At 46.7% G+C, this 17364-nt stretch overlaps 1 protein-coding gene across 4 annotated transcripts; it reads left to right on the top strand.

Annotated features, from left to right (window-relative positions):
* The first annotated feature begins 2928 nt into the window (after positions 1-2928).
* On the top strand, positions 2929-14754 carry iqsec2b (IQ motif and Sec7 domain ArfGEF 2b). 4 transcript variants are annotated; one of them, XM_041945397.1, is made up of 13 exons: positions 3079-3199; positions 7643-7931; positions 8104-8421; positions 8647-9701; positions 9814-9975; positions 10286-10408; positions 10532-10698; positions 12751-12890; positions 12996-13121; positions 13223-13322; positions 13413-13574; positions 13771-13965; positions 14598-14754. In XM_041945397.1, the coding sequence occupies exons 1-13, from the start codon at positions 3114-3116 to the stop codon at positions 14609-14611; spliced, it is 2937 nt and encodes a 978-aa protein (XP_041801331.1). In that variant the 5' UTR covers positions 3079-3113; the 3' UTR covers positions 14612-14754. The 4 variants fall into 4 exon arrangements, with proteins under 4 accessions (XP_041801332.1, XP_041801331.1, XP_041801329.1 ...); XM_041945398.1 differs by lacking the exons at positions 3079-3199; positions 14598-14754 and adding an exon at positions 2929-2964 and having other exon boundaries at positions 13771-14205; XM_041945395.1 differs by lacking the exon at positions 14598-14754 and having other exon boundaries at positions 13771-14205.
* The last annotated feature ends 2610 nt before the right edge of the window (positions 14755-17364 follow it).

The raw sequence follows: 17364 nt of genomic DNA, 5'->3' as shown, positions 1-17364 counted from the left end.
GTCACACATCTACCTCTCTTTTCTCCTTTTAAATGTGTCATTTCTTGTACTACCATTGTCGCTTTATGATTTGTTACTATCGGTGTGCAGCTTGAATCAATGCTGTCTCTGTCTCTCTGTCTCCTCTTTCTGCTTTGCCGCTGACTGTTTGTTTGTCTGTTTCTCTGCTTTCTCCATGTCTCTGTGTGTGCTGTCCGTCTCTGGTCCTTCCTGTCAGTGTCCGGCCATCGTCTATCTCAGGGCAGCCCATCTCGGCTCCCACCACCCCTACGGCAGCGGGCAGCGCTGCCTATTCCGCTCTGTTCCCCACCAGTCTGACTGTTCACAGCTTCGTCAGTCTCCATCAGTACTGCTGCCCCTCTACTGACCAAATCTTACAGCGGGAGGACAGGTAAGGGCCGCAGCAGGGCCTGAGTACAGTGAGTACGACAATGAAAATAAAAAGCCCTTCAAGTCCACCAGAAGCCTTGCAACAATCCCAAAGCCTGAAACAAACCTCCAGATCTCTCCCTCACACAGTGGCCTGTCGCCATCACTTTCTTTACATTTCACCCCTGTCTGCCTGCTATCCTGCTTTACCTTTCTGCACCTCCCTACCTCCCTAATCCTAGCTAAGAGCCCGTGCTTCAGTCTCCCACCACTCCCAGCGGTGACTAATAGCTCGGGTAGCAGCTTGAAAAACACACAGATAGCGATCCTCGCAGATAGCGAGAGGGAGCATCGTCTTCAATAAGCTGTGGGACCGAGATGAACTGAGTCACGAGTGAACCTGGAGAATTCTCACCCTCTTTTCTCTCCTTCCCTCCTTTATCCTCCACCTGATGCTGTTCTCGGACACATCAGCGCATGACGCTCCAACACTGCCATCTAATGGCACGAGACAGCTGTGATGTGCACACACTAAACACCATTTTCAGTACAGATGTCCCCGCTCTCGCTGAAAAGGCAGCCCCCTCCATGCTTTTCTAGCTTCCACCTGTTTGCTTTCTGCTTTCTGCTTTTTGTGTGTGTGTCTCGTGCTGTTTTTCACTCTGTCCTCCTCTTTCTTTGTCTCCCTGTGTCTCGTCTGTCTGCCTTCTTGTCTTTCTTTCTGGCCCGTCCCGCGTTGCTTTCCAAGAGAGGAGGGTGAGGATGAGGGTGCCCATCAGTTCTGTTGTTCTGCCTCGGGCTGCAGCAGCCCCTCCTCTCGCTGAGCTGTGGTGTGACTGGCCGCACAACGACTTGCTCGCCCATTTACCTGTGAAAGGACTGTCACAGTTTATGCTGCCAGAAAACGGAGACCTCACTGTGTACCAAAAGAAAAAAGTATTTTCAAAGCATTTTAGAAGGAAAAAACAGAAAATGCATGCAACTTGTAGTCTTTGTGACAGTTGGTGTATGTGCTGTCATTGATTTCTTCATGTATCATATGGTTTGTGCATTAATTTACATTTGAGGGAATCTTGATGTTGTCTTCTCTCTGTATTCTTTGCTGTTGATTTCTTTTCTTGCAGCCATATCAAGCTGTCAGAACGCATCACCATCGTCTGCTCATTACTGTCACACTCATGCTTATCTTGGATCTAATAGTTGAGTCATGTCAGTTCGGATGTGCTCAGTAGTCACCCTTTGTTATTTGTGCAAATCACTACATCGTCCTGTCATCAGCCATTATGCAATGTCAGAGAAACCGGCCTCCTATGTGATGTAAGGACATTCCTCGTGTGCAGTTTGCTTAACATGTTAATTTGACTGTTCCTACACGTCGGATAATCATTGTCTCATGCTTATTGTTAATTTATGAGGAGATTTAGCTTGTTGATTTAAATTCAGACGAAATAAAGATCTCTAGTTCCTGACATTTCATTTCTTTCTTTTAAAAGCATCTGAAGGTGAAATATATGCTGCTGTAATTCCTCTGTATTGTTTCAGCCATGTCGGAATGTTGCTCACGCACACCCACCTCGCTCATCTCCACCTCCAGAACAATGCAGTCATCCACACGCAAAAATTACTGACAGAAATTTAACGTATTGATTGTGAGGTGCACATAATCCCTGAATGTTAATGCTTTCCCCTGCAGAGCTCACAGTGTGTACGCCTTTAATGTTGGAAACCTGATTAGCATTTTGCCGTAGCTGGTGAAAAACCTGGTGTCTCCACTGGTGTCCACTTTGGGAGAAAATCAGTTCTGTTTTAAGCCAAAAGTTTTATAATTTTCTAAATGTACAAATGAGCATGTAATCTTCTATTTGACAGTAAATCTTTTGCAGCTTCTCAGGACATTTTTATCTGTGTACACTATAACAATATGGACTACTACTAACCTCAGGCAGCATAATTCACCTACATGTAGGATACATAATACTTGCATATCACAGAAAAGTCTTATTTGACAGTATTTTCATGCTCTTTATATGTGGCATTTTCCTCCAAGTTTCATTCTAGTAGATTTCACCCATGCTGATTATGTCTTGTTTTCTGGCTAAAAGCTTTGCTGTCCACCTGAGCTGTTACAACACACTACCCATAATTCTTTCTTTCACCTGCATTCACGTAGACAGCACAGACATCAAGGTTAAACCACTGATGTGCCCCATCATGCATTTTATCCCGTAACTGGGATGTAAAAGCGAAAGAGAAAACAGCACAGGCTTACATTTGGTCTATATCTCCACCCCTCTTTTTTCAATAAATGAATGCACTTGTTCCATGTGTCTTTTCGTCTGTTCCTGTTAGCCGCGGTGCTGTGAGTGTGCATGTGTCAGTGATGTGGTGCAGGGAGGGTGGAGGGGAAGAGCTGGGCAGGGTGAGGGAAGTTCATAGCTGTCAAAGGACTCTCAAGAATGTAGGCTGTACAGCTTTTCAGGGCGAGCAAGCATGTGAAAGCGTGTGCATGAAAGAGAGAGAGAGAGAGAGAGAGGGTGTGTTTGTTATTGCGCTGCTCCAGCTAGTGTTGGACCTTTCTCTGACAGTAGCAGCATGGTAAGAACTCAGCTGTTTTTTGTTTTTTTTCTGTTCTTTCACTTACAAAACTGTCAGAAAATAGCATTTAGTTTGGCACCAGTAAGAGATGATGCTACTTGTTACACTGGTGTTTGTATGGTGGTCTACACTGCAGTGATGTAGTGCCTATGACATGGTGTTTGTGCTGTGGATCACCCGTCTGCGTGCTAAGCAGAGGCAAACTGAATCATCACAGACAGCCAGCAAGAGAGAGGTAAACTGGTTAATAGAAAAGATACATATTATCTGTTGAGTGCTGATGATTAATATATATATATATTTAAAAGAAAGGAACGCTTTGAGTAGACACTGACATATAAATGGAAGGAGATGGAGTTTAAATGGGCTGCTGAGAGGCACCTGTGTGTACATGCCGTTCAGATGACAGCTCACATACCTTTCAAACTACCTGTCCGAAGTGTCACTCCTGAGGAAATACACAAACGGCATACAGCTGTAGAACAATGAAGGTGACTCTCAAGCGAAATTGCTCAAATAATACTTCTACAGTGTTTTGTCATGTAAGTTTGAATGCCTGTTTGGGGGATTTGACAACCACAATGGAGGTCTGCAATCAGCGCTTTGATGTGTGAGCACAAGCCCTGTGGAAGCCAAATCAGCTGTACCTACTCAGAAGGTGGAGCAGTTAAAAATCATCAAATGTATGCAGTTTACTCTCAGAAATAGTGGATACGAACTACTGATCCACTGAGAAAGGAGAACTCTCTAATGAAAGTTTACATTGTCTGCCCACCTGTATATACAAGCCTCATCTCGTCATTCTTCCCTGCTTCAGTGCCAGAGATTATCTGATAAGTTTTTGCTTACAAAACACTGTCAGTTTTCAGCTGCGTAACTCTGTAACCTTGCAAACAATACAGCTGCGCAAGGCTTTCATCTCTCATTTCACGATCCGGATTCAACATGAGGTGTCATCCTCTGCCGACAGAACCGTAGAGCACGGTTGAGCTTTGAACTGCAGGGCCTGTGTCGCAGAAAGGAGTGTGTGTGACGGGAAACTCACAGGCTGAGACAGCGGAGCGTGTTGGCGGCGGAGGAATGCTCCGACCTGACCCATGAATGATTTGATTGTTTCCTTTCTGTTTGCACATTCGAAAGGACGAGCTCACGCGCAACAAAGAGAATACAGACTGATTTATTTTCACGACGGAAAACATCACTCACACTGTGCTTTTTAATCCCTGACATCGATGGTAAACATCACGTCACCAAAGTAATTAGCTGGGATCTTGCTGGCGGCCTTTCTGCTCCTTTTATCATTCGTAATCCACATCTTAGTTGCTGTTTATATCGGCTGATGGGCTTTGGGACAAATGGCAAAAATTGAGCATGAAGACATATGAGATAACTGCGCTGAGCCAACGCTCAGGTGGAAATGAGTCAACAGGCAGGTCGATGCAATTATTGGCATCTCCATGGCAGGCAGCAGAGAGGTTAATCCCCCGGCCTCCATGTCCTGCTGTGGGTTCGATGGCACAGTCAGACCCACTGCGGCTTTTTCATACACACACACACACACATACACAAACACACGCACCGTCAGCACATCAATATTACATGAGCGAGGGACAGGAGGCAGGGGGACTGCATGGAGTCGACATTGTGCTTTACTTTGCGCACCCCCATTCACTTTTCAGTTTCTCTCTTGTCAATTCCAGCCCACGTCTCTCACTATCAGCGATCACTCTCTTGTTTATTAGATCGCACCATCTGCTTCAGCTCCAATTAAATGGTCGGAGGTAGTGAAACTCCTGGGCTGGTCTTTGTGAGGGAGCCTCTAGAGAGAACCTCTCTCTGGCACTGTAACAGGAATACAGGGTTTCTTACATAAGTAATGAGGTGCAGATGCCAGCTGCGATATGGCCACACTCATGTTTTATACAACAAACTTTTTACTCGTGTATCATCCTCACCTTGTCTCTCGCCGCACATTACTGCCTGGCTCACGCTGCGGGCAAAGCCAAATGAAAAGTTTTGTATAATGCATGCACACTGGGAGGTGGGTTGCGGGCCCTTGCATAGGGAGAAAAATCAATGGTGGAAGAGAATTCATTTATTTTATTTTCAAATGTCTCGCCAAACTTGGAGAGCTTTAATAGGAATCTCTCTCAACTTGAAAATCTAACGCTCAGAGGAAGAAATTCAGATGTGTGATGTTTGCACGGGTCTTGCTGCGTAGCGACCGTCGAGATGCAAAAAATATCAAGGATTTTGTTATTTTATATTATTTCCCTGCTTTAAGAGATGTGAGGGGATGACAGCCGAAGTTTAGAAGGATTTGGAGGTCAAATCAATCCAAGGAGCAGCCATGAATATTCAGAGAAACCAGGCCTGTGGCTCCTTAATGTCGCATTGAATGTATTTTAGGTTTCTGTGACTCAGTTGAATGAAAGTACCATCTGCTCCTGCTGATGTGCATGGCAGGAAGTGACAATGAAGTCCCTGCTTGTGTCTACCTGTTGGCGCCATGCAGAGGCACTCATGCCGCTAGTTTCCATCCCTTAAAAGGAGCACTTTTAAGCAGCTCTGACGGAGACGAAATATTCTATTCACACAGTTTATACCAGACAATATGTAAATAGGCGCTAAAGTTAGATGATTATTCAGGCGTCCATTTTCATAATCAAACAAGTTAAGTCAATCCTGTATTTGCATAGTTCATTCTGCACAATTATTTTATCTGTTTTCATAACAAGGCAAGTATTATGCAGACTGCCATTCACAACCTGTGGAGCATCTCCAACACCCACCTCAATGGTAATAACAGTCAATACATTGTCATGGCAACTACGCTTCTCATCCTAACAACTGCCTCACCGCCCACAAAGGTCCCACAGCAACCGTCACCAAGCAACCCCCTCCCTCTTCTCAGTTTCTCTATTTAAGGAGCAGAGGAGGAGGAATGATAAATGATGCTGCACAGGAAAAAAAAACATTTACAAGAGGTGATGGAGTGTGCTACAACTTGTTGCTCGTAATTAATTCACTCAAAAACAAAGCATGGTAATGTTCTGATGAATTACCTGCGAACAGTACAAATATGTGGGATTGCTGTTAAAAGTTAGCTTAGCTGTGGTGGTGTGCGCTTTCCTGTAGATGTCACAGTTGTGTCTTTTTATCACTGGGCTCTTGCGTTACGTAACATAATGGAGTTGTCCTCAGTGTTGTTGTTAGACTCAACAATAATTTAGCCGGCTCATTCATTCCTTGAAGGCACAGGATGTCCTGCTGAAAGACCCTGCATTGTACACTGTTTTCCCCTCTGTGCACTCCAGAGTCTTGGTATAGCAACTGGCATATGGTGTTTGTATTTCAGCATCACTTACAAGATCGAATCAATGAAAATACCTGTGAGTTATTTCCTTGTCGCCTGAGGAGCCTTTTCCTTCTCTTGTTTTTACCAACTTAACACTAACACAGGAAGTCTCTGCGGTCCAATAGGAACAGTGACAACTCAAGGAGGGAAGGAGGAGGACATTAGCTGACCCACTCAAAGCAAAAATGGTCAAAGTCAACAAGGCAGCGTTTTACTCCTTTTTTGTCAACAGCATAAGTGTGTGATGCAGAGCCTAAACTATGCAAAAGGTAGAAACCACACAAGCCATGCTTTCCCACTGAGATTTGCCTATTTCATGTGCTGAATGTAACGCTCCCACAAACACAGCTCTGACCCTGGATCTCTACTCTCTGCCTTGTAATGGGACAACTGACAGAAGGGGGTGTGGCTAAGTCAAGGAGGAAATGAAGGCAGGAGCATGTGACTGTAGTTGTTCTCCCAAACACAGACTGACTAATTGACATGGGGTGGATTTTGTCTGGGCAAAACTGCGTGAGCAGGACGCTGGAGGATTTCTGGATTTACTCCCGATAAGTTTTGTGGTTCTTGCTATTCTCACTGCAAATAGAAATTATTCCCTTTCAAGCCATCTTAACTTTTTTGGTGATTTGGTTTTTAAATATAAGCTGTTTGTTATAACTTCTGTCTAATCATCTTGAAGGAGATGTCAATTGAGTTTTGTCTCAAAATATTTCATGACGTGTTAAAGTGCCTGTTTTACACCTGCGGCTGACGTAACCTGGTCTTTCCTGTCAGAATGGTGTTGCTGGTATGTGGCAGTTGAAGAGTGTGTTGATGACTCCTAAAAAATGTACAATCGCTGCTTGGTTTGTCAGACAAGGATACACTGAGAGACAGACAAACGGCTGAAAGAGGGAACAAGAAAGCATGAAGCAGAAAGAGACGGTGCATAAACACTAGTTGGCTTGGCTGAACGTAGTAGTATATTAACTCAATAAAGGAAGGAGATAGAGGACAGGGACCTTTATATCTCTTTAATCACCAACTTGATTAGGAATGTCAGGTCTGTGGCTCTGCTTTGAAGGAATAACAGTTTAAAAGTGATAGAAGTTCACCATGAGTTCCACTAAGAGATGGTTATCTTCTCGCCGCTATAAATTTTACATGTAAGTCCTTCTATGTAAGCTCTTAAGTACAATTCTACATAATTTGATGACGTGCGCAATCATTCATTCAGTTTCTAGTTTGCACTTAACACAATCCAAAGTGTTTTGGCGTGATATTTTGTCAAGCCACTTATGACTCACTCTAAAAGCTTCTGCTCATTTTCTACTGTAGTGTGGAAGGGGAGTCCCAGTGCCCAGAGACGGGCACCCACAAAGACCGCTCATTCGGCCAGACACCTTACCTGCGTGGCACAGAGCGCTACACTGACAGCAGCACAGCCTCCGGATCCAGGGACCCTTCATGCGTGGCTGCCTCCAGTTCAGCCAGCTTGGCCTGGGCGCTGCGAACACGCCACCAGCCTGCAAGTTTGGCCCTTCGTAAGCAAGAGGAAGAGGAGAACAAGAGATGCAAGGCACTTTCAGACAGTTATGAACTCTCTACAGATCTGCAGGATAAGAAGGTATCAGTGTTGAGGGTTTGTGTTGCAAGTGTTCTTTGGTGTCTCCCAGAAGCCATGAGCACGAGAAACTGAGATTCCTCTCAGTCTGGGTTCATTGGTGCAAGACATCCAGATGGTGAATATGTAATCTGCGTTCTTCTTTGTTTATCTTTTTCCGCTCACTTTTCGCCAGGTGGAGATGCTGGAGAGAAAGTATGGCGGCTCCTTCGTAAGTCGCAGAGCAGCGAGGACCATTCAGACGGCCTTCAGGCAGTATCGCATGAACAAGAACTTCGAGCGTCTCAGGAGCTCAGCGTCAGAGAGCCGCATGACGCGGCGCATCATCCTGTCCAACATGAGACTGCAGTATTCCTTTGATGAGCGACAGCCTCAGCAGCAGGCCCAGACACAGACGAACTTCACCCACAGCGTGGCCATAGGGCCTCCTCATTCCCCTGACACAGACCGCCCAGGAGACTACACCCATTTAGAGGACTCCTTCTCCAAGCAGGTAATAGTGTTGTGGCTTTACTGCGTGTTATTGGCTTTAAAGTAATTACATCCTTTCAGGTTCATTTCTTCTGACTCGTATTCAACTCTTTATGACATGAAAGTCTCAAAGGTCTAAGCAGTGGTAGAAAGAAAGAAAAAAAGCACATCTATTTTATATGTGCAACAAATGAGCTATAATAACAAGTTATTGCTGAACTCTTGCATCACTTTGTGTTCCCTCAAGGTCAAGTCCCTAGCTGACTCCATAGACGATGCCCTTACCTGCCGCGCGGGCCGCGATGACTCCCAGGAGGGCAGCAGGGAGGGTGGAGGGATTAGCGAAGACTTTGGGGAGTGCGTGTGGAGCAGCAGCAGCAACCCCTCCTCACAAAGAGGTCTGGGAGAACGAGCCAGGGGTGCCGGAGGAGCTCTCAGCATGCATGGCGACAGCACAGCCACCTCGTACAGTGACGTCACCCTTTACATGGATGATGGCATGCCATCATCCCCGCTGTCTCTGGATCGGGCTCCCAGCAGCACAGATACAGAGTACTGGGGCCCCGGCGGTGGTGTCGGAGGGCGTGAGGACAGCAGGGACACTGAGGGAGGGGGTAGCAGTAACAGTCGGCGCAGCACCCCGTGTACCGAGTGCAGGGACTATCGACTCAGGGGCGCACATCTGCCCCTCCTCACCATCGAGCCGCCCAGTGACAGCTCAGTGGACATGAGTGACCGCTCAGATCGCGGATCTCTCAGCAGACAGCTGGTCTATGAGCAGGAGCCTGGGGTAGGGGCTGGCTCCCCTCAGGGAACCCTCAAACACTCACCCAACACAGGCACCCGCCCTTCCTCCACAGCGGCTGCCCAGGGTCAGACCCGGGCCCCCGGCAGACCCATACCCACACACATCCCTCACCAGGTGGCTGCACACCACCACCATCACCACCACCCTATCCACCACCATCAGTACCCTGACACACCCTCGTCCTCGTCCTCCCCCCAGCAGCCTCCCACCACCCCTCTGTCCTCCTCCTCCTCTACGGCTCTGCCCCCCGGTGGTCTGGAGCAGCCGTGCTGCTCGGACGGCGACAACGACTCACTCAACTCCACGACAAACTCCAACGAGACAGTCAACTGCAGCTCTGGCTCCTCGTCTCAGGACAGCCTGCGGGAGCCTCTGCCACCTCTGGGAAAGCAGACCTACCAGAGAGAGAGCCGCCACAGCTGGGACTCCCCACCCTTCAACAGCGATGTGGTGCAGAGACGGCAGTACCGCATAGGTCTCAATCTCTTCAACAAGTAAGATGCTAATACCAGTTAACCAAAGTGCATATGAGAGCCCGTTTTCATGGTTGCGTAAAATTGAAGTGGCTAAGTCGTAATGAGAAAGTTTCTTTTTCACTTACTACAGGAAGCCAGAGAAAGGGATCCAGTACCTGATAGAGAGAGGTTTTGTATCGGACACTCCAGTTGGGATCGCTCGCTTCATCCTGGAGAGGAAGGGCCTCAGCAGGCAGATGATTGGAGAGTTCCTGGGAAACCGACAGAAGCAATTCAACAAAGATGTTTTAGAGTGAGTATGGGAACAGACATCACAGAAGCAGCAGGATTTCGTTTGGTAAGGACAGTTTTAATAGATCAGGAAATATAAGACGAATAAGACGTATCAAAAGATCTAGGTGAATGCGTATCTGTATCTTCAGAAGGGAAAATAATTGAAGTCAGTCCAAGACTGAGTGCAAGATTGAAGCCCTTCTACAACACACACACACAAACACACACACACACGTTTGATGTAAGACTTGCGATCTGCATCGATGGATGAGTGTCCATGATGTGCAGTAGGAGAGCTTACACTGTTACCTCTGCTCTGTGTGTTTCAGCTGCGTGGTGGATGAGATGGACTTCTCAGGCATGGACCTGGATGACGCTCTCAGGAAGTTCCAGGCTCAGATTAAGGTTCAAGGAGAAGCCCAAAAAGTGGAGAGGCTCATCGAGGCTTTTAGGTTTGTATGTGTTGGATACGGCGGGTTCACAATAGAGAGAGCGCTGAGTGTCAGACAACTAAGGATACACTGAATTTTTCCGAGCTGGGGTGTTTGAACATGTTGTTTCTGTCTCTCATGTAGTCAGAGATACTGTGTGTGTAATCCGACCCTGGTTCGGCAGTTCCAGAACCCGGACACCATCTTCATCTTGGCCTTCGCCATAATCCTCCTCAACACAGATATGTACAGTCCCAACGTCAAAGCCGAGAGGAAGATGAAACTAGAGGATTTCATCAAGAATTTGAGAGGTGCTACCAAACAGAAATGACACATACACTCAACACGTGACTTTATGAAATACATTTTAGGCCGCCTTTATGCTGTCGAGCCTGTCACACTGAGCCAGACAGCAGCTAGAACCACAGAAACAGCCCGCACTATCTTTCCTGCTAATTCCTCCTTCTTATTGACCTTAACTTGTCGAACAAGTGACCAAACAAACATTCACAGGGGTGTGTGTCCAATGTGTTCTCTATGCTACAGGATACAAGAAAGGAAGCACTGAAGAACTTTTACTGAGCATTAAGAGAACTCGACCAGTTCTTACTTTGGCTGCCACTTCAGCCCGTTTCACACATGCAGCCTATGCCAGAAAGGTTCAGGAACATTTCCTGCATGAGGTCATGAGTGAATGGGAGCAGGGAAATCTGCTGCTCAAGACCTAGTTACATTTTAGGGAAAGTGCCAGTACAACTGTGTTGTGAGTGAAAGCAGCAACATTGCAGGGACAAGCATGTAAAGGGTTATGTTCATCTGAGTAAAGCTGCTTTCACGTGGCGAGACCGCACCACAATTTGTTTATGGTTAGTGGATGGCCAAAAACCACGACTTGTTTTGCAAACATGTTGAAGCCGTGTACACAGACTTCTGTACTTTTATCGTCTTCTTCTTCTGTTGAGTTTTATGGCGTTTGGCATCAATAAGTGTTGCATCACCGCCATCTGCTGGACTGTCCCTTGCCCCATCTATTGCAGCATTGCTGTGAGAGACATGCGAGAGGCATGTGGAAATGTTCCTGAATGTAGTTGCATGTGTGAAAAGTGAAAATCACAAGCGGTGGCTGAGAGGTTATTCCAGTAATTTACAGGGAACAATGTGTGAAAGAGGTTCTAGATACTTTTGGGTCACTTCATTCAGTTAGGAAGCTCCATAAGCAAAAAAGACTGTTTGACCACAGCCCCAGTTTGTTTTCCTTCACATGTTCCTTCAGGTGTAACACCGATACTCTCACCCCATTTACACCTTGCATTGTAATGCCCCTTGTATCCAGATTTTATCTAAACACGATTTAACCCGATTACATTCACACCTGATATTACTTCATAGCCCACACTCAGATCCAATCGCTCCGTCCAGCTTCCTGTTCTTGTTCTTGCACCCTTGACTTGTTTGCGTGGGTCCAAAAAAACAATGACAACCAAAATAAAAACAAAAGCAACATTTTTGAAAATCTAAGTGTGGGAGGAATCAGAAATGCTGAGGATGAAAGCACAGGAGCACGCTGTTTAATGCAGCTGCTTTTATTTCAGCTGTGGTCGGTGCCACAACTGTCCAGAGGACGATCTGCATGTGGGAACACAGTCAAGACTGGTGGGAGTGAGTGGGAGTGGGACTGTGACCGGCGTTCTCCAGTGATTGGTGTTATTTCCGCCCACGTTGTTGTTTTATGTGGTTTGAAAAGGCAATTGCTTTTACACTTGTGTTAAGTGTGGTCGCAATGCGTCCCTGACCACCTCCGAAGGTGGTTTGGCCAATCTGATCACAATCCGTCCTCAGTGTGTCTTGGCTCCATGTACACCTGTACATTTGTGTGGTCAAGTGCTATCTGACTGCCATCCGATTACCTAAAACGCATTTTACTGCAAGGTGTAAAGGGGAGGTCTGGCAGCCAGCTGCTGTCAGTCACACACAGATGCCTCTTCAGCTAGCTGAGATGAAAAGGAACATTTCTGATATTTCCCCAAAAGACCTTTTTTTCTTTCTTTTAATAGTAGAAAAAAATACTAAACAGTTACTATGACCGAAAACAAAGAAAAGATCAATTAAGAACAAGTGCAAATCCTATCCAAGAACACACCTGCAATTACCGCTTTATCGCAAAAGTGCCGCCAAAGAAAACAAAACAGGGATCTTTGAGATTGTTAGTTTAAGTGGTGTTTATTTTTCAAATACTATGTGTGAAAACTTTACATATCACACAAAATTAAGTATCAAGCACGCTGTATAATTTGTTATTTGTACAATGCAGTTTTGATAAACCTCATTCCCTAAAACCCTCCCTTTCCCTGTCTCCACCCAAGGAGTAGACAACGGCCAGGATATACCCAGGGACCTGCTGGTTGGGATCTACCAGCGGATACAGAAATGGGAGCTACGGACCAACGATGACCATGTGTCCCAAGTGCAGGCAGTGGAGAGAGTCATTGTGGGCAAGAAGCCTGTTAGTTTTGTAATTGAATAAGACAACATATGGGGCTTTGTAACATGTTGTCACTACTAGTCAAAGGTTTACTCGTTTATTTGTCCTGTGTGTGTGTCTATATAGGTGCTGTCCCTTCCCCATCGTAGGCTGGTGTGTTGCTGCCAGCTCTATGAAGTTCCTGACCCCAACAGACCTCAGAGGACAGGAGTGCACCAACGAGAGGTCTTCCTCTTTAATGACCTTCTGGTGGTAAGACTCACGTTTAACGCTTCTCAAGACACGACAGATGAGAGATGTGTTTCATTTAAAAGATTGTATGATAAACGTATCCCATCTTTGATGTGCATCAGGTGACCAAAATCTTCCAGAAGAAGAAAACCTCAGTGACTTATAGTTTCAGACAATCTTTCCCTTTGGTTGAGATGCAAGTGCACATGTTCCAGAACTCATGTAAGAGACCATTTTTCCTGCACATTTCAGCTATTCTTGATTACCACCTGTGATTGATGAGGGTTTTTATTTCTCTCTCACATCTCTCAGACTACCCTCACGGTATCCGCCTGACCTCAGCAGTCCTGGGTGGGGAGAGGAAGGTTCTTATCGTCTTTATGGCACCCAGTCAGCAGGACCGCACCCGCTTTGTTAGCGACCTCAGGGAGAGTGTTGCTGAAGTGCAAGAGATGGAGAAGTACAGAGTTGAATGTAAGTACCCCATCTACTGGTCATTACTGTGAACTGTAACTTCAGTGAGCATGCTGAGCTGTATAGGCTTCAGCAATGACACTTTTTTTTCATCAAGAAATGCAGTACTGCTGCTGGTGATATGTGTCTTATTCTTCTTTGAGTCGTGTCTCCTTCTCATTTTAAATTCCCCGGTGCCCTTTGTGTTTATTTACAGCGGAGTTGGAGAAACAGAAAGGTGTGATGCGGCCCAGCCTGCTCAGTGGAGGAGTGGTGGGAGGAGGCGTAGGTGTGAAAAGCGATGTTGTGAATGGCACCCTGGGAAGGACGAGTTTTGATGACAACTGCTCAGTGGGTGAGGGTCTCAAACGCACAGCACTCAGCTCATCTCTCAGGGACCTATCGGAGACAGGTGAGACAACAGCTCCTCAGAGATGGGGTCAATTCCATTTCCTTCCTGTCAGCTGGGTTGAACTGGGTATCACGGCATCTGCAATGATTGCGTTTTTCTGTTTCTATGACTTTACCCTGTTCTTCTTTCTCACTGACATTCAAACACAGCCTATGCAGTTTGTATCTTTTCCATAAAAACATGCAAACAAACTTCAATCTTCGTTTCAATCTTCCACTTTTTGCTAACCTGACTCTTCCTGGTGGGGTGCAGGGAAACGTGGTCGCAGGAACAGTGTTGGTTCTCTGGACAGTACCATGGAAGTAAGTCTGAAAGACTAGACGTTGATCTGCAACCCTTAATAGACCTGCATTTCCCCTCACTGGTGCTTTATCTTCCTGAACACACTGTGTGTGCAGTGTGCATATAAATGGGGTGTGCGTGTACATGCATGTGCGTGTGTCCACATGTACCTGTCCTGCGTCGACACCCTTTGCATGACTGTGTGTGTTCATATTTGCCCAAGCATGTCCTTCACCTCCAGATATAGATATGTCCTGTGTGTGATGGTGTGATGAGGATGCGATGAAGATGGGTTGTAGTGCAATCCTCCAGTGATTTTTCTAAAGCGTGACGATGCTTTATCCTCCCAGGGCTCCATCATTAGCAGCCCACAGCCTCACCAGCGTTACCCAGTGCCAGGTGTGGTGCCTGGCTGCTATGGAACAGAAGACTTCCGGCCTCACCGCCCCATCCTGAGCCCCGGAACGGGGGTGGGGGGTGGGCCGGGGCAGCAACATACCACTGCTGGGACAGGAGTTGGGGGAGTCTCCAGCAGTGTAGAGAGAGCAGGAGCGGGGAGCGGCCCTGGGGGGAGCAGCAGCAACAACAGCAGCTCCTTCCTGGGATCCCTATTCGGCAGCAAACGCGCCAAACCACCAGGGCCCCTTATTCCACCGGGGCCACCCTTCCCCGCACCTGTCCCCCCACCGACTACGGGAGGTCCCCCTCCTCACTCCCCTTCATCTCTGTGCCAGTTGGACGGGGGACCTTCCAAGATCCAGGCGTTGCACGCACAGTACTGTCACGCGGGCACCGTGCAGCCCCCACCACCTTACTACCATCACCATCGCTACCACGTCCAAACTGTCCCACCTCCCTTGCAAGGTATCCCCCCTCATACTATACAGAGAGGCCCACTACCCTGTCGTCCACCGCTTGGCCCCCCGCACGTCCAGCACCCGCAGCTGGCCCATCTCTCCCAGCTCTCCCAGCATGGCCTTCCGGGTCGTTACGCCAACATGGTGGTGGGATGTCCCCCCCCCCTTTCTCCTCTCTCCCAACACTCCCAGAACCCACAGTTCGCCCTCTACCACGTGCAGCCCACACACTCTATCAGAGGGGCTGCCGTCCCTGGTACCAAACTTCCCCTAACCTTGTCTCACTCCCACCCGCACCCCCACGCACACTCCCAAACCCACCCCGGACACGTTCACACACCACACCCGGGCAGCCATTCTACCCACCAAACACACTTCATATTCGGCACGCTGCCCCACAACCTACCATCCGCGTCCGTCAATGCGCATCACGCAGCCTCCGCCGCCCCGTATCTGCCCCAGTACCCTCCTCTTTCTTCTATCCCCCCTCCCCCACCACACTCCCCTTTACCCCCCCCTTCGTCCCCCCTTACCCCTCTTACACCTCTCTCCCCTCACCCCCCCCAGCACCCCGGGCAGCCTCAGCAGGGGCCGCAGGTGACGGGGGCTGGAGCGACAGGTACAGGGGGCAGCTCCAAATCCAAGCCTATCAACCGGATAAGTACCGTGGTGTGAGCAGGATGTGGGTCCCCAGGGGTCAGAGGTCAGATTATAGAGTGGAGGAGGTTGGCAGAGCTAGGGCTAGGACCAAGTCTGCCAGGACAGAAAGTAACAGCAGCAGCGCTAGTGACAAGAGGAAACGCAGTTTGCTTCGTCTCTGTTACTTTCACCTCCGTTTCCCGCATATGTAGGTGGAGATAAAAGGCACAGCTAGGACATGTGCACACATCTTTGAATCCTGCACACACATGTGCACATGAACAAACACTCCTCACATATCCACACACAATATCAGAAACGTCTATAGCCATATAATTTAAGATGAAACTAAATCTATATCTAGGTATATTGCCTCAGTTTTAATTGTTTGAAGTCTAGTTGAGTCTGTATGAGACTATTTACATGTACAGTACCAACATGTGATAATGTGACACTGGAGAAATGGAGACCATATATATCCAGCTGCTTACATGGGGATGTAAATAAAGACTAAACCACCAAATGCATTCTGGCGGAGTTTGGCATTAAAAACAGAGCAGAGAGTTGCAAAAAATGTCCCTTGACTTTGCAATAATTTACTTAGCTTCATGATGTCCCCGTCCATTCTTGCAGGTTCCGCTTTGCTGACAGGCATCTTTTTTTTTCCTTTTTTTTTTCGAAAGAAGACCTCAGATATGTTGCTTTGTCTTAAACTTCTAAAACCAGTGCACGGTTTCCTGACAGTCTTTTGCTTAATGGTCTTTTACATGTCAACAGGAGCCACCTGGCTTTACAATGCATTCCTTGTGGGGTATGGGAATTAATGATACAATCAATAATATATTTTGAATGTTTCTGAAGCTTCTTGCTGTTTTATCGATATTATGATATACCTGCTATGAGTATGATGAATATTGTCCAATAATTGTTTTGATCAGTGATTAATTATATCAGCAGATGTTTGTACATGGTTATAGAGAGTATATGCACATATAAATTCCCTCAGTTTGCCATAGCCACTAGAGGGCGTTCTGATATGTGAAGTGTGATTTATTTCCATTGTACCATGGTTTCCATTTAGTTCATCTTTTTAATAATTAGTATTATTGATTGTTGAAAATAATGAATGAGGTTTAGCTTTGTTCAAATTGGATTTGAACACCGACAATACTCCTTCTTTTATGTTTTGTTTGATGTGAGCAAACAGGTGCACAATTTCTCAAATGGGCTGACTAACAAAACTTGAACCTAGCGAATGGAGAAAGACCTGGATTATGGAAAATGCCATTCCTGCATAATACAGAGCACCTGTGCTGACTTCCTCACAGTCATCGGATTTAGTCATTCTGTGTTTTTCTGTGTTTTAAAGAAGCACGCTTTTACATGAGGTTTTGTGGTTTTGCACACGTGATGTCTTAAGTCAGAAATGGCCTTCTTCTTATCCTCCCTCTTCTGCCACTTTTAGAAATCTCTTATTACATTTTCATCCTGCTGAGGGCTCCTTGTTTAAAAACACAACAAGAGTCAAGAATGTAAAAAAGCCTACAGGTACATACTGTATTTCCCCTTTTTTCTGTGGGCTTCGTGTAAGTGTCGCCCCTTTTGCTACTGCATTTTTTTT

Source organism: Chelmon rostratus, chromosome 10 (assembly GCF_017976325.1).
Source record: "Chelmon rostratus isolate fCheRos1 chromosome 10, fCheRos1.pri, whole genome shotgun sequence".
NCBI classification, from domain to species: domain Eukaryota; kingdom Metazoa; phylum Chordata; class Actinopteri; order Chaetodontiformes; family Chaetodontidae; genus Chelmon; species Chelmon rostratus.
This window is presented reverse-complemented; position numbering and strand designations above follow the sequence as displayed.

Coding starts and splice junctions, on each gene's coding strand:
- iqsec2b (XM_041945395.1), top strand. CDS start 3,114: ATGACATGGTGTTTGTGCTGTGGATCACCCGTCTGCGTGCTAAGCAGA. Junction 8,422..8,646: donor AGGACTCCTTCTCCAAGCAG/GTAATAGTGTTG, acceptor TGTTCCCTCAAG/GTCAAGTCCCTAGCTGACTC. Junction 13,575..13,770: donor GGAGAAGTACAGAGTTGAAT/GTAAGTACCCCA, acceptor GTTTATTTACAG/CGGAGTTGGAGAAACAGAAA.